General features: G+C 61.7%; 1 protein-coding gene across 4 annotated transcripts in view; it reads left to right on the top strand.

Annotated features, from left to right (window-relative positions):
• The first annotated feature begins 9,265 nt into the window (after positions 1-9,265).
• The window catches only part of NFIC (nuclear factor I C), a 38,004-nt gene continuing 22,945 nt past the window's right edge, over positions 9,266-24,324 (top strand). For 2 of the 4 annotated variants that reach the window (XM_063160821.1, XM_063160820.1), the window contains exon 1: positions 11,568-11,738. In XM_063160821.1, coding sequence (XP_063016891.1) covers positions 11,709-11,738 — 30 coding nt within the window. In that variant the 5' untranslated portion in view covers positions 11,568-11,708. Of the gene's footprint in view, positions 9,517-11,565; positions 11,739-24,324 lie in introns of those variants that run through there. The other 2 variants (XM_063160819.1, XM_063160818.1) reach the window with 2 other exon arrangements.

The raw sequence follows: 24,324 nt of genomic DNA, 5'->3' as shown, positions 1-24,324 counted from the left end.
CAAAATGTGGAAAAATGTCTAGGAATATTTTTGTCCAAATGAAAACAGTTTCAGTTCTTTTTCGAGATCTCTTTTTTCCTGAAAAGAAACCACAGTTGCCTTCCCAGTTATTCTAGTCGGACTGGTTTCGAGACAGACTTCCCAGTTCCAAGGCTGGAGCTGGGTTTATGGTGCTGCAGGGCTGCTCTGGGGTGCCAGTGCTGCCATGGCCCCTGCAAGGCTGGTGGAAGGGTGGGCCAGGAGCAGGGTGACACCTGCACCAGAACCTTGGCAGGTCTGGGATGCACCAGCCTGGAGAGAGCCACGGTGTGTGCACGAGGCTGGGGCTGCAGGGATTGGGGAATGTGACACAAACCCACATTTCTGAGACACTTTGGAGCCCAGGGATTGCACTGCACTCCCCACAGCCCTGCTCCCATCTCAGTGTCAGACACAGGTGCAGCATGGGGGTGTCTGGAGTATCCAGATCCCAGGGCAGGACCGGGATTCGGGACCAGGTTGGCACACGCTGGACACAGCAGAGCACCCAGAAGGGCCTGCTCGCAGCCAAAACCCCCTGGATTCAGACATGGTGCCTCCATTCCTCCAAAACACCCTTTGTTTGGAGCCTCTTTGTGCCTTGAAGCTGCCCCTGGCAGGTGTGGGCCTCAGAGCTGGCTGGGATGCAGGGCACACACGGATGCAGGATGCCCCGCGCTGGAGGCTCCGGCTGCAGGAGCTGCTGGCTCCACACATCCCACAGCCCTGCCAGGCCGGAGGAAGGGGAATACAGAAATCAATGTTCAACATTATCACTGGGCTGAGATTTGGCTCGGCTTCCTGGCCCGTGGCACTGCCTTCCCCCTCCTCCTGCTCTGGGAGCAGGGCCAGGCTGGCTGGGCAGGTGGGGAGTGCCAGCCTGGCCCTGCTGCCTCCGTGCTGCCAAGTGCCCTCTGCACACCTGGGCTGGGCACCTTCCCCACCACCCCCTGCTCGGCCAGGGATGCTCCTTGCATCGTGCCTTGCATGTCCAAAGTGCCACGGGAGCAGGAGCAGTGTGTGAGAACCCCTGTCTCTGCCACAGCAACAGTTTTCACCCCGAAAGGCCCCAAAACGCTGATTTTAAAAGATTCAGGATCCAGCAGGAAAATCCTCCCCAACAAGCCTGATTTCCCCCTGAAAGTAGGGAGCTGTGCCTCAGTTTCCCCACTTGGAACACAGAGGGACGTGGTGCTTCCCCTGCACCCATGGGAATGGGACAGCAGGGACAGATCCTGCCTGGGGTGGGGAGCACAAATCCCCTTCCTCACCCCAAAACAGCTGAAGGGTTGGGCTGAGCCCCGAGGCGGCGTTTGGGTGCAGCAGCTGGGAGGCTTCAGCCCCAATCCTGCGGGAGGAGGAACAGCCCTGATGCTGGCAGCCAGCAGAGGATGTTTGCTCCCTCTGTCACGTGCCTCCACCACATATTTAGACACCGGAGCAAGCCAGCCCCGGTGACAAACATGGTGCCACTTGGGTAAACACAGCCCCTCACAGGCGACGCACCCGGGGCCACCATAGGGAGAGACCCAAGAAACCAAGAAAAAGCAGTAAAAAATTTTAAAAAAATTAAAAAAAAAAAAAAAAAAAAAAAAAAAGAAGGAGGCACCAAAAAAGCTGGGGGAATAAAAGAGGGGAAAGGTGAAAAAAAAAAAAAAAACCAGGGGGAAAGTTTAAAAAAACAGGCATAAAAAGGAAAATGAAAGGCAAAAAAAGCAAAATGAAAGGCCAAAAAAAAGGAAAAATAAAGGCAAAAAAAAAGAAAAAAAGAAAATTAAAAAAAAAAAAAAAGAAAGCAAGCAAAATAAAATGCAAAAAGAGCCAAGCAATTGTCTTTAAAAAAATATTTTCCTCCCGGCTCGCTGCAGAGCGGCTGGGCGAAACGCCGGGAGCCGAACGCCCTGTTTTCCTCGCTTCCTATTAAAAAAAAAAAAAAGAAAAAAAAAAAGAAAAAAAAAAGCAAGCAGCAAAGCACCACCCAGCAGCCCAGAGCGGGGATACAAAGTCCACTTGTGGCCCTGCGCTGCACCCTGGGCCCGGGCGGCAGCTGGGTGCTGGCGCGGGCGCCTGGCACACAATGGGGGCTGTTGTTGCCGGAGCGGGAGCTGGCGGCGGTTCAGGGCCGGGCAGAGCATGTGCCGGCGGCCAAGGGCTGGCGTGGCTGGTGTTAACTCTCCAGGCCCTGCTCTGAGCGCGAAACAGGCGGGGAACAAACCCAAACCCACCCGAGTGCCTCGCCCTGGCACGGTGAGGTGTTTGTCACCGCACAGCTCGTTAATGCCCACAGCCCCTGGCACTGCGATCCTTGGGGTTTGTGAGGCAAGGCTGGACCGGGACCGTGAAACAGCTCCTGTACCCTCTCCCCAGGGCTATCCAAGGCCTCCCACCCTACAGAGGGTGCCTGGCCCTGGCACTGACTCCACAGGGTCTCACAGTGCCCACCGCCCACTGGGCACCCACCTGGGGACAATGCCCTCCCACAGCCAGCAGCACCCACATCCTCGAGTGCCGGCACATCCCCCAGGGAGCCCCTGGCAGGTCACAGCATCCCTGGGTGCCTGCTCCGTGTGCCCAGGCTGGTGCGTGCCAGGACACCATGGTGAGGGTGCCACGCCAGCTCTGGGGTGCCCTGCCACCAGCCTGGGTGCTGCAGGGGGGTGAGCCTGCAAACCCCGTGTTCAGACAGAACATCCCCTCTCCTGGTGCAGCTCGGTGCCCTGTGCTAATAAACACTTGGTGCCCGCCAAGGCTGAGGCCCTGAGCTGCAGGTGGGGGCTGCTGTCCCCCCACAGTGCCTCACGCAGCCCCCCCAGTCACAAACTCCCCGCTCTGCCGAGCTGCCTGGTCCCGCTAATAAAAAAAATAATAAGGACATGGAAAATTCTATAATATCCCTTTCCAGCTTCTTGGATTTGGCTTTCGTTAATTCGAAGCAGACCCCGGAGGGGGGGCAGAAGGGGGGAATCAAATCAAACCAGAATCACGGCATGGAAAGCCAGTTTTCACAAAAAAAGACCCAAGCCAGCAACCCCAACATTTGAATGCAGCAGGAAAGGGAAAAAAGTTTAATATGTGCTTAAAAACAAACGAGCAGTGGTATCATTTTTAATTAGGAGCCTATTTTCAAAGCCCTTATTACTTACAGTACGCTCAGCATCCGAGTAATTTTCCTCTCTCGTAAAATCGTGTCAGGGAAGGGGGAAAGGGAGGGAAAATGAGGGAAAGCGAGGAGGGAAAATGAGGAGGGAAAGAAGAGGGAAAGCAAGGAGGGAAGGAGAGTAGGGAAAGTGAGGATGGAAGGCGAAGAGGGAAGGTGAGGAGGGAAGGCAAGGAGGGAAAGCGAAGGAAAATGAGGGAAAGCAAGGAGGGAAAGAGAGAAGGGAAAGTGATGATGGAAAGCAAGGAAAGAAGGAGAAGGAGGGAAAGTGAGGATGGAAGGTGAGGAGGGAAGGCGAGGAGGGAAGGCAGGGAGGGAAGGCAGGGAGGGAAGGCGAGCCCTTTGTGCGGCCGAGAGCTCAGTGAGGCGAATGTCCATGCCAATTTGTCTGCAGTAATTGGTTTAGCTGCAGACAGAGGCTGGCAACAGAGCCTGCAAGTTGCCAAACTTTTCCTGGGAAAGGAACCCTTCACCTAATATCACTTTTGGGTATTGCCCCCATTTGTGTCGCTCCGGGACATGGCGCTGTGCGCCGGCACAATTGGAAGCTCCTTCTGGAAAACTAATATAATAATTCTTTGCCATTCCCCTCAAACTTTCTTCTTGCAAATTCCAGCCCGGTTTTCTCCTCTGGCAAAACAAAATCCTCAGAGAAACCATTTCCTACCACAGCAAAGGCCTCCTCTAAGGGCCGCTGGAGGGTCCGGGGCTGTGCTGGGAGCGTGAGCCCCACACCTGGCCCCGCTGTGGGGTTGCTGCAGTGGGCCACGGTGGTTTGCCATGGCTGCTGCCAGGTGCTTGCCCTGGCATGGCCCTGCAGCGCCGGGCACACACCGTGGGAAGGGGCCGGGCGGGGGCAGAGCCGGAGGTGCTGGATCCGCGCGGGAGCAGGTACCTCGTTACCTCCCCGCGCTTCTGTTTGCTTTGGCAACTGATTAAAATTCCCCCAGGATTCCTTCCCACTTCTGCTGGGGCTCCAAACACCACCGGCAGCTGCCTCTGGCCTGGCCAGGCCCAGCTCCTGCACCCCCCAGGGGACAGGGTGCCAGCTGGGTCCCCAAACCCGCGCCGTGCTCGCCACTTTCACTTTCAGCTCCCAAAGCCTCCCTGCTCCTCTGCCCTCCCCTCCAGCAAAGCCAGATTTGAGGGGATTTTTGTCCTTCCCTCTCCCCCGGGTGCTGCTCCCCTTGGCACACAGACACTTTGGGGAGCCCCCCTGGCTCTGGGGTACAGCTGGGCTCGGTGTGGTGGCGCAGAGCCACGTCCCTGTGCCAGGATGTCACCGGGGTGGTGGCACTGGGGTGCTCCTGCTCCTTAAATTGAGGTGCAGGGACTGAGGGGCTGCCATGGCAGGGTGACCGTGGCATGGGGACAGTGGCAGGACCCCCCTGTGCCAGCTATGCCACAAAAACCAAACTGGCATTCACTCGCTCCAAACAAAGAGTCAGGGCCATATTCCTCCCCATTCCTCCCACTCCAGAAATTTCCCCAAATTCCCCAACACCACCAACATGGCAAACCAGCCCTGGGAGAGTGGCCAGATTTGATTTATGTCTTTCTGTGGACAAAAAAAAAAAAAAAAAAAAAATACAAAACCAAAACTGGTGAGGAAACGTTTCCTGGTTGCATTTTGCATTTGGCGCTTGGTTGTTGTTGGGAATATTTTTTTAACGAGTGAAATTTCAGTGTTTGCAAGAATTCCTGGTGCCTCCATCCACGTGTGGCTGCAAAGTCCCGGCCCAAGCCCCCAGCACAGGGAGGGCAGCAGCAGCATGAGCTCCTGGTGGTGTTTGAAGCTATTTGGCAACCCCTAAAGCCCCTTTTTGATGTAAAACCAAGTTTTAGGGTCATTTTGGGGAAGCTTTGCTCCGGTGAGGTCACAGTTCCCTGTGCCACACTGTGTGAGAACAGAGAAAGGGCTACATGAGCTCTTTGAGGGCTGGTTCCAACAAATCCAGGGGGAAAAGGTGATGTTTGAGCCAATGGAAAAAATACAGAGTGGGGGGGAAAACTGGGGATTCATATTATTTTTTTTTAACATCCAACTTGCAGCCAAAAAAACAATAAAAAGCCACAGCAAAAATCCGAAACCCCCTTGAAATTCCTGCAGAATAATTCCCTGAAATCTGCTAGTAATTTTTAAACTGAAATCCCCCCCTTGTCAGCAACAATTTCACTAGTTAAAAACCTGCTCTAGAAAGAAAGAGAAAAGAGGAAAAAAAAAAAAATCTCTTTTCATTGCACGTTTTGGCTTTGAATCGAGCCAGGCCAGACCTCTGCCTGTTTGGGACCCAGGCCAAGAGCCATATGCAGGAATAAAGTAAATAAATTCTGGTCAAAACCAGAATATTCTCCTTAAAAGTTATTTTAAAAGCAAAGAAAGGCAGCAACAAAACTATCCCAACATAGACTATTTCCCTTTCTCTCCCTCTTTCCAGAGAGGGACGTGGCTCGGCCGTGCTGTTGCACCCAGCAGAATGGGACTTTGGAAAAAAACCCGGTAAAAACGCTAAAAATGAGCCCAAAAAAAGGGTTAATGAGGCTGGGGGATGTTTTGCCGTGGCAATGGGGGGGCATCCAGGCCTGTGCTGCTCCATGGGTGTCTGCACCCCCTTGGCTGAGCCCAAAAGTTGGCATCGAGGTGTCTTAGCAGCACAAATCAACCATGAAATGCCCTTTAGAAATAAAACCCAGCTTTGAGGGGGGGGCCCCACAAATTCCCACTTGTTCCAAGCCCTGGTTTTATAAACGGGGGGTCGTGAGCTCACAAACAGGCTGGGATAAAAACCCATGGCATGAACAAAGGGCCTGATCCAGCCACTCCCTGGAATCAGGGTAACTCAGCTTCCACCTCCAGGCTTTAATCCTTGTGAAAAACCACTTGGAGGAGCAGAACTGCACCCCAAATCCACCCCACTCTTTTTGTTTTATTCGAGGCAGCAGGGATGGCCTGCACAGGAAAATTAAATTGGGTTTGGATTCCACCCCCATCCTCAAAACACTGTTTGCAGGCAGCTTGGAAACACACAAAAAATTAGGATTTTTGTATTTTTAGTGTTTGTCTGCCTGGGGGTTACACCAGGAATTGGGGTTCAGGCTGAGGGGCTGCAGGGAGCAGGGGGAGTGGGGATGGTTGGTGCAGGGTCTGGTGGCAGCTCCTGAGCCCCATGGGCAGCACAGCCCACGGCACCCCAAATCCTGCAGCACCCCAAATCCTGCAGCACCCCCGGGTCAGGGGCCAGCGTTTGGGGTGCCCTTTGCTCTGCCTCAGGCCCTGCCCGTGCCAGGGACAGGTGCCACTCACTGCACTAAAATTATTTCCACCCTCGCCTCCTGCAGGATGAGTCCCCACTGCCAGAGGAGAAATGGGATCATTTTGGGGGGACAGACTGCAGGATGAATTTGGGGTGACACAAGGTGTGCCCTGGGCCACTGGAAGCCCACAGGGATATCTCAAAACCAAGGCCAGCAGCTCTCCAGCCCCAGCTTTGAATCACCCAGGAAATACTTTTAACAGCGCTACAAAAATAAATAACCACGGCAGTTGTTTATTTATAATAAATAAATACAAAAAATTACTTATTATAAATAATAACTTCTTTATCACCAAGAAAGAAATAACCCCTTCCCCATCACCCTGCACCCCGGGGCCTCGCAGAAGGGAAAAGAAAATCCCAGCCCTGTCTTTCTGTCCCTCCTCGCCCACCCTGGCAGTGCCAGCCTGGCACGGCCCGAGCCCGAATATCCCCAAATGTGCCCCCAAACCCGCTGGGCTGGGGGAGATGAGGAATCACTGGAGAAAAATATAACCCTGGCAGGGAGAGGGAGCTGCCAGCGGGCACCACGGCGGCCTTGGAAGCGGTTAAAAATTGGCAAATTCTTCCCAGGGTTTATTTTTGCGCCGTATCGCGCTCAGAGCCGGGCAGAAAATGCAAACTGTGCTCGGCGAGCGGAGTTACCGCCGAGTTTACATTCCTCGAGGCTGCTGGAGCTGGGACGAGGCGAGGGAACTGCTCATTTCAGCCTTTTTTTTTTCTTTTTTTTTTTAAAGCTTTAAAACAGGGAAGTGGCTTTTTTGGGGGGGAGCAGATGGTGATTAAAAAAAAACCCCAAAAACAACGTGAAAAAAGTTCGAGAGGTTTTAAATTTAAAGATTTTTTTTTTTTTTTATAGACAGCTGGAATAAAATTAGACCTCATTTCCATAAGGCCGATGGCCGTACTTGTGTTTGACAAATAACTCAGTAAATATATGCATATATATTATATGTATTTATATAATATAATACCCTGTGAATGTACAAATTAATGTCCAATATCTTGGTATGCATGTGGTGGGTTTAGCAGGCAAAGGGGATATGGGGATGGATAAAATAAACCTCCTGTGTATCCAAAATCCCTGCTAAATTTGAGCTGAGATTGTAAAAATGATCAGGCTCAGAGTACTCCCCTAAAAAAAAAAAAAATATATATATATATATATACACATATAAAAAAGAGGGAAAAAATTATGGAACAAAAACTAGTGAAATGACTGAGTAGTTTGCTTTAATTTTATTTTTTAAATATACAATAAATTATTTAGCATATTATTTATCACACTGAAACCATTTGAGCTCAAGGCAGATGGAGATTATGTTCCTGTTTGTTCAGGACTACGGAGCGTGCCGAAAAATCCAGGCACACGATGCACGCTTCGGCCCTCAGCAAACTGAAAAAATATCTAATTTTTGTTGCCTTCCTATAGAAAAATGTGGTTATTTGAAAGGATTAAGAGATTAAAGGATTACTCGATAACAAGGGTTAAAAATCCAGGACCAGACACAAAAGGGGTCGATAGAAATGAGGGAATCGCTCTCCCCCCCCCACAGCCGCACCAAGCCCGGTGCCCGGGTCGCTGCCAACTTTGGAGTGGGATGGGGAGGGGGCAGAGCAGCCTTGGGGGACGGGGGGGACCCGGGGGTGCTCCTGGGTGAAGGGAACAGAACACGGGAGCGTGGGGGACAGCCCTGCAGGGGATGGAGGATGCTCCAGAGGGCTGCAGGGGACACAGCCGGGGGTGGCTGCCCCCAGGGTGACGGGGGGGTGGCAGGGAGGGCGAGCGGGGCAGCTGTGCGCACCCGGGGGTGGCGGGGGGGACACACGGGCTGTGGAGTGCCCGGGGTGACCGCACCGGGGTGCAGAGCTGCGTCCGCGGAACGGGGGTGTGCGTGTGCCGGGGTGAGGGTGAGGGCCAGGCCGAGCGTCCGCGGCGCGGGGCCGGGCCGTGCCCGGGGAATGCCCGCGCCGGGCGCAGAGCGGGCCGGGGGTGCCCGGGGGATGCCCGGGGCGGGGGCGGGCGGTGGGCCCAGCGCTGCCCGCGGCTCCTCCCCGCGCTGCGGTAGCTCCGCACCGGGGCCGCGCCTCCCCCGCCTCCCCCGCGCCGGGCAGGGCCGGAGGGGCGGCCCCGCAGCCAGCCGGGCCCGGGGGGGCCGCGCCGCAGCCCCCGCCACCTACCCGCACCATCCGGGGGCCGCCGTCGCGCTGCCGGGCGAGCGGGGCCGGAGCCTTCCTCCTCCTCCTCCGCCTCCTTCTCTCCCTCCTCCTCCTCCTCCCTCCCCGCCCCCGCACCGGGAGCGTCCCCGCCGCAACGCCGCCGGTGCCCCGGGCGAGGGGAGGAGGCAGAGGAGGAGGAGGAGGCGGGGGCGGCGGCGATGGGGCCGGGGCGCTGCGGGCTGCGAGGAGGAGCCGTGCCCGGCCGGAGTGGGGCTGCGCCGGGGGGGCGCGGGGGGGATGCCCGCGCTGCTCTGCCGTAGGCGCCGCCCGCCCGCCCGCCCCGCTCCCGGGCTTTATTTTTAATTTTTTTAATTTTTTTTTTTTTTTTAATTTTTAGGGAAAAAAAATTTTTTTTTTTTTTTTTTGCTTGCCTTCCAAAAATACCCATCGCACCCCCCTCGCCATCCCCCAGCCCCGCCACCCCCGCAGCGCACAAGGCCGGGCCGGGCGCGGGCTCCGCGCTCCCGTCACCGCCGCCCCGCGCCCCCCGCCCGCAGCCCGGCCCCCGCCCGGGCATGGCCCCCGGCAGCGCCGCGGAGCCGGAGCGAGGGTGACCGCCCGCGGGGGACACCGCGCCGCTGGCCTCGGAGGACTTTTACTATAATTGCCATCATTGTTGTTGTTATTATTATTATTATTATTGGGGTTTTAATTTTTTAATTCTTTCGCGGGGCAGCGTTTTTTTTTCCTCCTCCTTCGGCGCGGTGGAAAACACACGTTTTAGACCAAAATCCCAAACCAGCCCATCCATCCTCTTTGCTTTGCGCTTCGCAGCAACTTGGAGCCCGTTAATTGCACTTGGCGATGGTAGGTCCCATGACACTTTCGTTTTCTCTTCTACTTCCCCCCTCTCCCTTCACCCCCCCCGTGTGCGTGTGTTTGCGGGTGCCCCCACGAGCAAAAGTTGCAGCCGGGGAGGGGGCGGCGGGGCGAGTTTAATACGGTGTGGGGCGGGGGGAGCGGGGCGGGGGGAGCGGAGCGGGGCGGCGGGGGCGGGCGGGGGGAGCCGCCGCCGTCTCTCCTCCCCCTGCCCACCCGCCCGCGGTACCGGGGGGCGGAGGCGGCGGCGGGAGCCGCCCGGCGGGGAGGTCGCGGCGCGGCGCGGGGGGAGCTCCGCAGCCAGCGGAGGACTGGATGGAGCTGAAAATGGCCGCTAAAAAAGGGGCGGAGAGGCCGCCAGCCGCACCGACTTGAACTTGGAAGTGACGCCCGGGAGGGTCGCGCTCAAGTCCGCGCTGCGCGGGGCTGCGCTGCCCGTGCTGGGGTGGGAGAAGGGAATCACCGTGCTCGGTGTGAGAATAAAAACATTGCCCCCGGCCCCGCTGTGCGGGGTTTCGCCCGCTTCTCCTCCTGCCAGGCCACGGGAGGATGCGGGGACCGGGCCCGCCCGGCCAAGTTTGCGCGGAGCCGCCGCATCCCGGGGGAGCGGGATGTCCCTGGGGGGGGAGGGCGCGGGGTGACCCCAACCCGGGCGGGGATGGGCCGCGGGGGTCGGCAGAAGTTGAGAGTGGAAATGAGTTGTGCGGGAAGAGGCGCTGCGGGGGCTCGTCCCTTCAGAGGAAAAAAAAAAAAAAAAAAAAAAAAAAAAGCGGTTTTCTTATTTTTGGGGGGAAAGCAGCAGCGCTGGAGCCGCGGCCCCGCGCCGGGAGCGGCCGCGCTGCGGGTCAGGGTCCCTGCAGGGACGGGCGACCCCCGGTGCGGGAGGGGAGCGGGGCGCGGCCCCCCCGGTGCGGGAGGTGCCCGGGGATCCCCTTTGTGTTCCGCCCGTGGCGCTCCCCGCGCGCTCTCTCATTAGCGTCATTAGCGGCCGGGGGGCTGCGGAGCCGCAACTCGCGCTGTGGAGTTTGCCGGGCTCGGGCTCCGCTGTTTCCCCCTCCCGCTCCCTTTGTGCGGGGGGGTCGCGGGGCTCCCCGGGACGCGGGGGGGTGGCGGGGCTGCCCGTGGCGCTCTCTGCCCCCGTGGCTCCGCGGTGCTGCCGGTGGTTGGATAACGCGGCCGGGGGGATCGGTGTGTCCGCGGGATGCGGCGGGGCCCCCCCGCACCGGGGCTGGCTGCGGGCAGTAACACCAACACCCCCCCCCCCTCCCGCGCCGGGGCCGCTGCTCAGAAGTTGCACATGAATCTGCAGGGTTTTTTCTCTCTCCCATCGCCGGATAGGCTCCGTTTAGTTAAAAAAAAAAAAAAAAATTAAAAAAAATTAAAAAATCAAACCCCCAAAACAAGCAAAGGCGGGCGCGCTCCGCGCCGGGCCGAGGGGGATTCGCCGTCCGCGGGGGCCCCGTCCCTCCCCCGCCCCCCCTGCCCCGCAGCGCCTCGGCCCTGCGAGCCAAAGGGGGTTCCTACATCTTTAAATGGGATGTAATATTTTGGGATGGGCTTTTTTCATAACGTCACTTCATTCCTCGCTCTTTTTTTTTTTTTTTTGTCTTTTTTTTTTTTTTTTTTTTTTTTTCATTTTCTCATTCTTTCTTTCCTCTCTCTCTCCGCTGCCTGGGTCTCGGATGGAGCCGCTTCCCTTCTAACTTCCCCGCCGCCCGTGCCTGCAGGCTGGGTGCGGACCCCCGACCCCCACCCCGGGGCGAGGATGACCCTCCTGCCTCTTTAAACCGCCCCCCCAAAAACCCCAAACAAACAACAACAACAAAAAAGCGCTTTATTTTCCAAGTGGGGGGGGGGGAAGAGAATTTTGCTTTTTATTTTTAATTTTTTTTTTAGAGGTTGGTTTGTTTGGGTTTGGTTTCTTTTCTTTATTTTTTTTTTTTTTTTTAGTTTTTTTGGCGGGGGGGTGGAAGTTGGAATCTTTTTATTTCCTCCTCGGCCCCCCCTCCCGCGGGGCCGCCCCCCCGTGCCCGGCTGCCCCCCCCCGGGCCCCGCAGAGCCGCTCCGGAGGAGAGAGAGAGAAAAAACGCCCGGACTGCTCCAGCCTCCGAAATGACTCAGTAACTTTTACGCCTCGAGTCTCAGCCCTGCAATTAGGCACTTTCCCAGCACGGCTCGGGATGTATTCGTCTCCTCTCTGCCTGACCCAGGTAACCGGGACCCCCACCCCCGCGTCCCCCTCCCCCCAATTTGCTCCTTTCGCCGCAACAGACTTTAGCAGTTGCAATACAAAAAAAGAAAAAAAAAAAAGAAAAAAAAAAAAAAAAAAAAGAAAACCCAAGAAAATGCAACACCTCCCTCCCTAAAAATAATCATAACAGAGAAAGGCGGGTTGGGGCCGTGCAGAGCTGCTCAGAGGAGCCGCGTTCCCCTCCTGTCCCCCTCCCTCGCCTTTTGCAGGGTTTTTTTTATGGTGTTTCTGGTGCTTTTTGGGTTTTTTCAGCCTTCACTTTCACTTGGGGCGTGGGGGGGTTGGAAGATTGCGTTGTGGTTTGGGTTTTATTTTTTGGTGGCTGCGCCCGGAGGTGGGTGGTGCGGGGAAGCCGCGGGCTCGGGGGGCCGGGGGGGCTCCGTGGGGTGCGGGGGGTCCCCGGTGGGCTCGGGGAGCCCGGGGGGGGTCGGGGCTGCAGCCTCGGGCTCGGCCGTGCCGCCTCTTGCGTAGCGCGAAACTTTTTCCTTCCCTGCCCCAGCCTGGCCGCACACGGTGGGGTGCAGGGGCTGGGGGGGCACGGGCGTTTCGTGCAGAACCCCCCGAGTTTGGGCCGGCGCGCCCGGCCGTGCCACGCTGCGCCGAGGGCAGGGGGCCGGGCACGGCAGGATGTGGGGGCACCCGCGCTGTGCCAGGCAGGGGCGATGCCAGCCCCCGCCGGGGTGTCGCGGTGCCGAGGGGCAGCCCCGGCCGGGCTTGGCGACACCGATGTCACCGCAGGCCGCGGCGGGGTCCGGTGCACGCGGTGCCGCCGAGCGGGGCGTCCCTGCAGCCCCCAGGAGCGGGGGGGACCCCCAGGAACCCCCCCCGGCCTGCCCTGCCCTGCCCACGGCGCGACCACTGCGGCTCTGCCTTTGCATGGCGCTTATTGATCGCCGATATTTATTTAATTATTGAGCAGGCAGCTCTCCCTGCCTCGTAACCTGTTCCGTGCTGGCAGCGCTGCCCGCTCGGGGCCCGGCCTCGTGTGCGCCCCCGGCTCTGCTCTGGGGGGGCTGGCAGGGGCTGGGGGGGCGGCTGCAGGACCCCTGCCCTGCCCGGCCAGGCCCCCTCCCTCGGCACGGGCTGGGGCTGCGCTGCCCTCGGGGGTTCGTGCGGGTCCCTGGGGGTCCGGGGGGGTCCGGGGGTCCCCTCGTGTCCCGCTGGGTGCGGGGACAGCGCGGGGTCCGGCCCCGGCCCCCCCCGGCCGCAGCGTGAGGCTGGTGAGGACACGGCCGGGGTGGGCAGTGCCAGGGCTGCTCAGATGACCCTGAGGTGGTGCTCCCTGTTGTGTGGTTGACTTGGCAAGGGTCACACCTCAATCTGGCTTATTTACTTCTCTTTCTTCCTTTCTCTTTTCTTCTTTTTTTTTTTTTAACTCTTTTTCTTTCTTTTTCTCTTTCTATTTTTTATTTGTACTTTTTTCTTTCTCGCTTGCTTTCTTGCTTGCTGTTTCTCTTTTTTTTTTTTTTTTTTTTTTCTTTCTTTTTTTTTTTTTTTCCTTTTCCTTACCAACCCGCCTTTCCCACCCTCTCAGGGGTCCCAGCCCCCCGAGTGTCCGGCTGGTGCTGGCTTGGCAGCGCGGTTGTTGCCGGCTCTCGGTGCTGGTGTGCTGTGGGAGCCGTGCGGCCGCTGCCCGGGCCGGGCTGGCCGGAGCCTCTCTCCTCACAAACCCGCGCTGTTCCCAGCTCTGCTCCCGGCTTTTCCCTCTGCCCGGCCACGGGGCAGCCTCTGGTGTCTCCCCCTCGAGCCCGGCTCGGCTGGGACCAGCCCTGGTCCGCAGCTCCAGCCCAGCCGATCCCGATCCCGATCCCGATCCCGTTCCCATCCCACCCGGGCTGGCTCGCCCGGGCTCGGGAGCTGCGGATGGTGATGTGGATACATTGGAACGTGCGCGGGAGCCGCCCTGCCTTGGCCTTTGCGCATCTCCCCGCCAGCAGCACCGCCAGCCCCGGAGCCCGGCACGGCCCTGGCACCGCGGGACCCCGCAGGCCACATCCCCGGCCGGAGCGGGCCCGAGCTGGGCAGCCCGGGGCACAAAAACAGCCCTGGCAAAGGGCTGGGAGCCCGGGACACGCTGCTGGCCACGGCCCCGGCCGCAGCTCCCGCCAGGCCGGGGGTGGCTCTGTGCCCTCCCCGCTCTGTGTCCCTGCTTGGGGACTTCCTCCCGCTTCCGCAGCTCACCTCTGTCCCCCTCGGGGCCAGGCCGGGCAGCCGGGACGGAGCTGCCGAGATTAGCGGGGAAGCAGCGCCGGAACCGCCGCCACGCCGAGGCCTCTCCCTGCCCACGGGCAGCGGGGCGGCGGCCGGGGGGGTCCGGCTGCCCGGGCTCCGAAATAACCCTGGAGCTGAGCCCCTGCACGTGTGTCCCCCGGGAGCTGCTCCCGAGAAGCCGAAGGGATTTCCAGAGCGGTAACAGTTATCCTTGGCTCCGCGCTGGGGGACATTTGGGATACTTCTTGCGGGGGAATATTGCACATTTTCTGACTGGCGATGCTCGTGCCTGGTACCTGGCAGTGCCCCCAGCACACCCGCAGCTCCCCACCCTGGTCCCTGCAGGATGGGAATGAAGTGAGATGGGCGCCGTCCTCCAAGGCCGCCGCAATGTTGGAAGCCGGGCATCCCAGCAGGGTCTGGTCAGAGACCCTCCTCCCTCTGCCAGGCTCCATGCCAGGGTGCAGAGGTGATTCTGGGATGGCAGAGGCGATGCACCCGCGCTGCCTGACCGAGAGCCAGTGCCCAGGCACAGCCCCCCGTGTGTGCCCAGTCAGTGCCTCGGGATCCGAGGGGCATCGGGGAGCGCCTGGCTAAGCTGGCCTGGCACAACCCTTGGTACCAGCAAACGGGCACAGCTCCGGGCCTGGGGGGTGGAGCTGGGCTGCCAGAAGCATTGCAGCCACGTGGCACGGTCACAGCCACATCTCCAGGCATCCGAGGGGATCCCACCTCTCCCCGGCCACGGCCAGCTCCACACACCCCTGGGCTGCTGCAGGCCTGCGGCTGGGGCTGGGAGCTGCCTGCTGGGCACATCTCGTGGGGCATCCTTTGGCAAACCCCCTTCCCAAAAGCGCCGAGGCTTTTCAGCCCCGGTGCTCACCCCCTCCACCAGTAGCTCCGGAGAACTGGTTTCCAGCCGGGAGCTCAGATCGGCTGCCAAAGGATGGGAGCAGCAAGCCGGGCATGGCGGGGGAAGAGAGGGAAGGTTGCAACACACTTTCAATTCTCCCATCTGCTGAGTATTGTTTGGGAAAAACAATGAGGCTGTTCTTTAAATGCAACCTTCGGGAGATCCTCGCTTTCCCCGCGGCGCCCGCCGTGCCCGCCTGCCCTGGCGAGCCCTGCCCGCTGCTCCTGCCCGGTCCCAGCTGAAATCCTCACCCGGGAGAAGCAGATCCTGTGTTCGGGGGGCTTCTGATGCTGGGCTGGAGGGCCAGAACGGGCACACGGGGAGGGAGGGGATGAAGGCAGCTCTGTGAGGGGCTGCTGGCCGGCGCTCACGCTGTGCCGCTCTCCCCCTCATCACCTTGAACTTGTCTGGGGCCTCGTGCAGTAAATCTGCCGCCCTTTCTCCAGGTATCTGCCGATTTCTCCCTTCCCTGGGCAGCTTCGCCCTGCCCGCGGTTCCCTCGCTGACCGTGGTTCAGGCCCCTCATGCCCACGGTGCCCTGTGTGCCAGGGCAGGGAGCGATCCCAGCGCTGCGGGTGTGCGCACGCCTTTGCAGACTGCCGAACAAAGCCCAGCTGCCGGAGCCCAGAGCCCTGCCCGGAGCTCTTGGAGCAGTTGGGAATAGCTCCCTTTTCTATTCCCCTGAGCCTGGCAGGGCTGGGCATGGATGCCAGGAGCCTGATCCTGTTTGGACCCGGCGGTTTCTCCCCTTGCAGCGGTGGCTGTGGTGTGGCCAAGGCGGTGCTGGCGTGGCAAGGCTCGCTGGGCAGAGGAACCATGGTAAGGGCTGGCCCAGCTGGCCCTTATCAGGGCACAGCAAAGAGAGAGAAAGGCGGCTCCCCGAGGAGCCCTGGGCAGCCCTGCAGTGGGGAGCTCAGGGGCCCGGGGCAGAGCTGCCACGGTGGCACCGAGGGACCCGTCCCGACCCTGGACTGTGCGTGGCAAGGAGGGCCTGAGTGGGGATTTGGTACTGCCAGGGAAAGGGAGGGTCAGTGTGTCCTGTCTTTGGAGGGGGAGGCAGGTCTCTGCCAGGCAGGGCTCTCTGGGATGGCCCCAGGGACAGGGACAGCTTGCCCTGTCTGCTCACCCACCCTCCTTGCCCGATGGTGCCTGTGCCAGCCATCCCCGTGCCTGGCTCCTGGACACGTCCCTGCAGCCCAAGGGGTGCCCGCTTTCCCCCCATCACTGCCATTGTGCCTGCACCTGTTGTAGCCACAAGCCAAGCCCTTGGTGGCAGGATGGGGATGATGGTGGGGAGCATCCCCACAGTCCCTCACTGAAGGGAAGAAGGAGAGTTGTTGGGGAGGTAAAATCCCTCCCTGTGAAGCTGGCACGCTGCCTGCCACCCCCGGCCGTGCTGTGGCTCCTCGGCGCAGGGACGGCAGTGCCAGCACAGAGCATCTCCGAGGGGGCTGGCAGCCCGTGGGAGGGGGCTGGGGGGGCTGCTGTCCCCAGCAGTCCTTGCACCCAAGCTGGGAAGTGCAGGCAGGGCCCTGGGGTGGCGGGGATGTGCTCCTTAGGGACCCATGAGGAGAGGATTTCTCCCACAGCACCTTGGGGTGTGCCGGGCAGGTCGAGGCAGGGTGGCGAGGGCGATGGGAGCAGCCAGGGCATCAGAGGGTGCCGAGCCCTGCCAGGATCATGTGGCATCACTGGTGACGTCCACACGGCATGGCCGAGGGCTGCTGCTGGGGCTGAGTCTGAGCGGGGCAAAGCTTCACCCATGGATTTTCGGTACCAAGATGCTTTTGAATGCAACAAATCGGTGCAGGCAAAAGCCTGGCTCAGCCTCCCTCCCTGCCCTGGCAGCCAGGCACTCTGAGATCTCACCCTCCAGGGGGGGTGTGCAGACCCCTGGGACGTGCCAGCTGCAGGGAGGGGATGCTCAGGGTACCCCCGGGCATGCCGGGCCTGGCTGGCACCCGCGCTCGCCGTCCGTCACGTCGGCCCTGGGCGGGCATCCCCCGCGGCCGGGCGCTCTGTGCCAGCTTGGCCGGGACCCAGCGCCCTGCGCCGCCCGCCAAGACCCGGAGCTTCCCAAGTCCTGGAGAGGAGCTGGGAAAGGATCCCGTGGCTCAGGTGCGGCAGCGCTCACGCGCTGGGGGACCTGGGGCCAGCCACTGCCAAGGATTGATTTCTCGGTTAACTCACCGCTGCTCTAAAAGCGCATTAATCCTCCTTCCCCGGCCGGCAGCCAGCGCTGGGCAGCGTTTTGGGCGAAATCCCCAGGTCTGGGCTTTGGGCTGCCTGCCGTGGACGTTGCCCTCCCCACCAGCAGCAGCAGCACTCCAGCCTGGCACAGGAACGCTGGGATCCGGCCCTCCTGCTGACCCCTCTTCCCTGGGAGCTTATTCAAGTCCATAGCCGGGTGGATTTTTTTTTCAAACTGTGGGTTTTACTTTGTTTTTTAAGAAGGTTTTCGCTCTCCTTGCAAAGGGCCCCTGCATTCCCTTCACGGGGAAATGGTATTTGACCGGCTGTTGTCCAAAAAAACCCCCAACATGTTTCTGATCACGAAAAACCAAGAAATATTTTTGCTTTCAAAGGAAAGAAAAAAAAAAAAAAAAAAGCCCATACGGGAGAAATGTTGATTTTCCACCCAGACATTTCCCCTTTCTCCAAACCAGCCCTGAAAAAGAGAGGCACCACTGCTCCCCCCACGCTCAGGATGTCATTCTGGGGGTACAGTCTCACGGTGGATGTCACCCGGGGCTCATCTGGGTGCTGACGAGTGGTGGCAACGCTAAGTTGCCTCTGCTCAGACCCCCTTTCTGAGGTGCTCGCACGCTGCACAGGCCCGTGGGGCTGCCGGGAGGACGGTGACCCGCTGGCTGTCCCCAGGGAGCCACCCATCACTGTGTGCCGCAGAGCCGCCAGCCCGCCTCGCCCCGCTGCCACGGGCGACGGGGCCGCTCGGTGCCACCACGGCTGCCTGGCGGGAGCTGCCATGTGCCCGATCCCGCACCCCCTCCCGCCGTCCCTGGCCGCTGCCCAGCGATTTGGGAAAGCGAGACGGCGCAGGCTGAAATGTGACCCCCGCCACGCTGCGCCGCAAAATCTCCTTTAGTAACCTGTGCGCCAGGACAGCGAGAGCGCGGCGTGAATACCAATGAGGGGAAAAGTGCCGAGTAAAGAGTTTTTGATGGAAATGGCATCGCATGAGAAAGAGAGCGGGAGCGAGCGGGGGGTGCGCGCCCGGAGCCTGCGCTGGGCGCGGGCACGGCGGGCACACACGTGCGCGCACCTGCGGCCGCGGGCTCGGAGGCTGAGCGTGGCACGGTGCCAGGGTGGTGCCACCCCGGCGAACCCCAGGGAGGTGGCAATGGGGGTGACGAGCGGAGGGGGCCGCGAAGCAGCGGCTGAGGGGACACGTGGCAGAGGGTGCCGCGGGCAGCGTGTCCGCAGGGTGCGGGGCATTTCCGTGGCATTTCCGTGGCACATCGGGGAAGGGCTCCCGTCCCCCTGCGCCGTGCGCCGCTGATCAAAGGCGCGGGCGGGGAGGGCGCGGGCCTGTGTGAGCAGCGCCCTGGCCCCGCGCCACCCCACCTTCCCGCTCCGCTCCCCCGGGAGTTTGTTAAACAAATTTCTCTAATTGCACAAGCCAAGGAGTTTGTTGGAGAAAAAAGCTGGGGAATTTCCCCTCCTCTGGGCCACCCCTTTCCCGCTTCCCCCGGGGCACAGCGAGCAGGTCCTCCCCACGACCCCCGGCTCTGCGGGAGGCTGTGACCCCGAGGCCTGCGGGGCGCAGCTGCGGGGTGTCCTCGTGTCACCCCTGCCTACGCAAGGACGTCCCCTGCTCGACCTCTTCGCGGGCGGGTCACACGCATTCCCTGCCGTCCAGCCCCGGGCTCAGAGCCTGTCACCCAGCGCGGTGACACCCGGCACCGCCGCCTGCCCTGCCCTGCCCGCTGGCGTTCTGCACGGCTTGGCTGGGCACCCCTGGAAACGGCCTTTGTGAGCCTCCCGTGGGCAGCCCCTGACATCGAATCCCGCCGGATTAGCGAACGTACGGGATAAAAGGCTCGGCTTGGCGGCGGTTCTGTGCCGGGTGGGGGCTGAGGCGGTGGCCCTGCCAAGAAGGGACGATGCGCGGCCGGGTCCTGCCCCGGTTCCCGCTGAGGTCATGGCTATAGATAGCCCGGAGGGCGCAGCGCCGAGGGCAGGATCCAGGCGCCCTTGCCAGCTGCACCGAGAGCCCTGTGGGCACCCGCGGCCTGCGATGAGACGCTGCCAGGGCGCCGGGGGTTGCTGAGGGACGGGTTGGCTGCGACAGCCACTGGTCATGGCCAGGTGACAATCTGGTGCTGCAGGGCGTGACCCCACACCTGCAGCGATGCTCAGACCCGGCTGCTCTCCATCCTCCGTGGGGTCCTGCAGCCTCCGCTGATGCTGTGACCTGGAGTGGCTTTTTCTGTTGCTTCTCACCGCGTTTCTTTCTTTCTGTGCTCCCAAGCAAATGCCAGGCTGGGGCACCCCCAGGGCACACCCATGGGTGCAAAGCTGCTGGGTCAGGAGTGCAGGGCCGGGGTTTGCCCCTCCAGCTGCCCGGTCTGGGTGCAGCTCAGCGCCCCTCAGAGCCAGGCAGGTGTGTGCCCAGGGTGTGTGCCCAGGGTGTGTGCCCAGGGTGCCCCTGCCGGCCCCATGGGGCTCCAGAGCGCCGGGGTGGCTGGGAAAGGCGTTGTTGATGAGGGCACTAAAAATAGAGAGGGACTGGGATCTTAATGGGACTTTGTGGGAAACCTGGAAACATTTTCTCATCCCCATAAATGAGTCCAGATGCATTAACGATGACTGCATCGCATCCTGAGGTACCGCCGGAGGGAACCGGGACGCGCTCAGCAGCTTCCTCGCCTTGCGGTGGGGAATTGGTCGGAGAGAGGAGTCACCAGCGGCAGCCGGGGCCGAGCCGCAACTGCTGCGTCCCATGTGGGGACAGGGACGGGAGCTTGCCCAGCGTGACCTTGGTGAGGATCAGCCCCATCCCGGCTCTGTGCTGCCGGTGCCCGTGGGCGCTGCCAGCCCTGCTGGCAGGCACGGTGACAATGTGCTCGGCTCGGTGGTGGCACCGCGGCCCCGGAGCTCTCTGGAGCCCCCCTGAGCGGGGTCAGGGTGAGGTGATGCAGGAGGGCTCCCAGTCCCAGGGCCAGCGGCGCTGGCGCCCCGGTGTGCGCTGTGGTGGCACGGAGCCGCTGGGATGCGGCCTGTCCGGGGGTTTTTCCTGTTCCCTCGTGGAGCTGTGACAGGGGGATCGGCTCCCAGAGCGCCGACCCCACGGCAGGACCTTGGACTCCCCTAGGGGATGGCTCGGGGCCAGCCTGGGCAGGTAGCCCAGGGCGGGTGGCTGTTGGAGCCCACGTCACGAGGCAGGCTGGCACGGCCGTCCCCGCGGTATGGCAGTGTCACTTAGCGGTTACAGCAGCACCCGGAGGCAAGGGCAGTCCCGCCCCGCGCCTCAGTTTACAGCCAGGTGGGCACCGGCACCGGCACGGGAGGAGGGCGCTCGGCCCGGCCCGGCCCGGCCCGGCCCGGGGGCAGCAAAGGGACCGGCACAGCCCCGGCCCCGCGCCGGGCACCGCCGAGCCCAGGCCCGAACAGAGTCCCTTTGTGCAGGTCAGCCCCCACCCACTTCTGTCACTTGGGAGGCGTCCAAAACCCTCCCGAGATAGGACCCGGCCGGGCTCAGCCTTTGAATCTGCCCAGGAAGGCTGTGCTGAGCTGCCGAAAGCGGATGAACATTCCCCTTCCAGCCCGCTGAACCAGTCCCGTCCTGTGGCCAGGCTCGGAGCTGACCCCCTCCGGCCCCTTTGATCTCCAGGCCCCACCCGTGCCTCAGTTTCTCCTCTCTCTGTGGAGGGTCCTGGCAGGTTGTCCCAATGAGATGCTGCGGGAGGGGCTGAGCCTTTGGCACATCCGTGGCACAGCAAAGGCGCAGCTGGGCCGGGGGGGCCGTGAACTCCTCACCTCCAGGGCGCCGGGGTGGCCGATCCTCCTGCGAGGTCGCCGCAAAGGCCGGGGCTATTTTTAACCACGGACTTGCTCCCGGGATTGGATTTGCGGCAGTGAGCCCCATAAACCCATCACAGCACTGCCCATCGTGGGGTGCAGAGATACCCCCAGCACCGACCCCCCCCAGGAGGGAGCTGGGGACACCTCTCTGCACCCCCACCCTTAATGGTGCACCATTAATCCCCCTCGGAAAGGCCAGGACAAAGCAGGCAGGGCTAAAAATATGTTGGGAGGGAAATAAAACCTCCTGCGTCAGGGGCTAAAGCCGGGCTCAGAGCCCTGGGCTTGCATGGGGGGGCTGGGGGGACCCTTTGTGGTGGTGCCCCCTCCCCAGAGCGAGCAGAGTGCTGCCAGCCCCAGCACATCTCCTGCCTCAGTTTCCCTCTGTGCTGCTGGGAACAAATTCCGTCCCCAGGTCACATCCTGGCAGCTCCCAGGCTGACCCTGGGCTCTGGGATGGGCAAAGCTCTGGGTGTGGGACACTGCAGCCCCTCGTGTGCCAGGAGCGGGGATGGGGGACAGGCCACCCCCAGGGCCCCGCGCTGGCACAGGGCAGGGCGGAGGAGCAGCAGCGCCAGGACCCGTTGGCAAAGCGCTTTTTTTTTTCTTTTTTTTTTTTTTTTTCCCAGTTCCATAAAACATTTCCCTTCCTTGGAGCCCCGGGGGGGTTTCGGCTGGGAAGCCACGTGGCTCTGGTGCTGCTGGCCACGGGATGCTTCCCAGGACGAGGGGACATCTCCGTGGCCACGGCCTGGGGCCCCCAGTGCCGCTTCCAGGCCTCTCCAGAGCTCAGCAGTCACCGTCGCATCCCGCCTCTTCTGTGGGCTGGCCTGGCAGGTGACATGCCTCAGTTTCCTTGTTTTTGGAAAGGCAGCGCCTCACCCTGGGGGCAGGTGGGGTCACCCTGGGAAAGCGGCTGAGCCGCCGGCTCCCAAACCCCAAAGGGGACGCGCAGAGACGGCACCTGGGGAAACCGAGGCACGTGGGAAGTGATTCTCCGGGAAGGCAGCGAGCGCCTTTGGGCTCTCACACTGTCGAGTCTCCCTCGGCAGAACCCTCCTGGCCCCTCCGCCACCCAGTGCTAGCCCGGGTGCATCCCTGGGGCATCCGTGCCCCTCCCTGCACGCTGGGCACGCTGCTCCCCACTTTGGGGCGCATTCAGGAGAGCGGGGACCGGCAGCGCCAGTTGTTGCTGGGGCGGGGGCGCACGCAGGCAGACCGGAGGCGGTGCTGGGCCCGGTGTCGGGGCACGTCCCGCGAGCCCCCCGCGGCTCCGTCCCACCTGGGCCACCCCCGGCTGCCGGCTGCGGGGCGGGCTGCGCAGGCTGGCGGGGGCCCAGGCAGCGCTGGCACCGGAGCCCGGGGCTGCCAAGAGAGCTGCTTTTCTTCCTGCTGTTTTCCAAAGCAGCCGGCGGGTTCTGTGCCGCCGCGGCCTCCCGTGACCCGCGGCCTCGGCGCGCTCCCCGCGCCCCCGCTCGCAGCCGCAGCACCTGCGAGGGCGAGCGCCGGCTCCGCTCCCGCCCCGGCACGTCGGCACGGGCAGGTGGGCACCGGCCCGGCCCGGGGGCGGCGGGACCTGCCCGCTCCGGGGGGCTCACGGCACCGGCCGGGGGTTTGGGCAGCGCCAGGTGTGGGCACCCCAGGGCGGCTCAGTGAGGGGTGCGTGGTGAGCACCGGGGGCTGAGCCTCTCTCTCCGCCCCGTTTGTGCTCACCCTTCCACCAGAACCCGCACTGGGAACGCTCCAGCCCACCCACAGCCCCCAGCCGTGCGTGGGTGTTGGCTGGGGGATGCTCTTGGCTCCGGGGGGAAACGAACCGCAGGATCTGGAGAGAGAAACTGCGAGGAGGCTGCACAGTGTCCTGCCTTCACCTCCACCTGTGCCGGGGGTGCCAGCCAGGTGCCCTGGGCGCCGGCTCTGTGCCCCGGCGTGGGCCAAGGAGGGGTTTTGCAAGCGAGGGGCTGGGTCAGCCGGGAGCTGGGGGAGAACGCGGCTGTAACAGAGTGTTCTGCCCCACGGCAGATGTATCGTGGGGCCGGCTGAGCACAGCAAGGCCCGCACAGCCCGTACCTGCCCCGGGAGCCTCGGTGCCCCCCGTGCCCCGCCCCAGCCCTGCCGCTCTCTCTCTGTCCCGGGCCGGGACACGCGTTCCGATGCAGAGCAGGCCGGGACGCCCGGCCGCGCCACACCGGCGAGCAGCAAAAATTATGAATAAGCTCTCGTTAATAAATACTTTATGATGAATCCAAATAGATTTCCTCCTCTGGAGCAATTATTGCAAAATGGGCTCTAATAGGGTGCAGGGCGGCCCCGGGAAGGGCTGGGTACCTTTCAGGGCCTAAGTGCCTCCTTCCATCCCCTCTAATGAGCACTTCCCAATCATTTGCATCTGTCTCGGCAACAGGTCTCATTACCAGGTTAACTCATTACCCAGAGCCGCTTCGGCGAACAGTTATAAGCGGCTACCGGAGGCTCCGCTCCGTGCTGAGGGTATCTGTGGGCTCTGGCGAGGAGAAAGCAAGTCCCCGCCGTGCCCTTTAAAGGAACCGGGATTTTCAGGGTTACCGGAACCTCTGCAGCCGCATCCCCCCCTCCGCTGCCACCACGCCAAGGCTTCCCAAGGGGGCCCGACTTGCCAGCCCCTGCCCGGGCTCGCAGGGCCGCGGGGACCTGGCAGGAGGCGGCAGCGCTTCGGAGGCGTGCGGCTGAGCATCCTTGCACGGAGCGAGCCCTGTGTGGTCCCTGCAGGGCTGTCCCGCATCCCAGGCCGGGCTGGTGGGAGAGCAGAACCAACTGCCGAGGTGTCTGACCCCTCCCGTCCCGCTCCTCCTCCTCCGCCCCTCACCCCAGCGCCTCCCCCGTGAAAACTGCTCGGGAATTTCCTGAGGAAACGTGGGGTTTTTTTGGTTTTTTTTTTTTTTTTTTCATTGGAAAATTCAGGCTGTTTCACTGCGCCCGACCTGTTTGGACAAGGCGCTGGAGCAGAGGATGCTCGGAGGGTGGCCAGCCTTGTGTCCCTGCGTGGCACGGAGCATCCCCCGGTCCCCAGAGTGTCCCCAGTGCTGCCGAGCCGGTGGCAGGAGCACGGGGAGAGGCAGCGCCTCAGCTGTGCCCCTTCCCAAACCCTGGGCTGCGGAGGAGTTAATCCTCCATGGCATGCCCAGCTCCACACAGAGTACCCCTCCTTCCTCTCCCCGCTCCACCGCAGGCCAGAGCCCGACTGACCCGTGCCTCAGTTTCCCCTGACAGCAGCTGGCATGGGAAGCCAGCGCTGCGCAGCCCCTCCGAGGGGGTGCAGGGGGGCCCGGAGCGGGGCCGGCAGCGCCCGGCGCAGGCGTGCTCCTGCCTGGGTTGCAGGGCTTTACAAGCCTGGCTT

The sequence above is a fragment of the Melospiza melodia genome, chromosome 7 (assembly GCF_035770615.1).
Source record: "Melospiza melodia melodia isolate bMelMel2 chromosome 7, bMelMel2.pri, whole genome shotgun sequence".
NCBI classification, from domain to species: Eukaryota; Metazoa; Chordata; class Aves; order Passeriformes; family Passerellidae; genus Melospiza; species Melospiza melodia.
The sequence above is the reverse complement of the archived record's forward strand: the minus strand, read 5'-3'. Positions and strand labels throughout refer to the sequence as shown.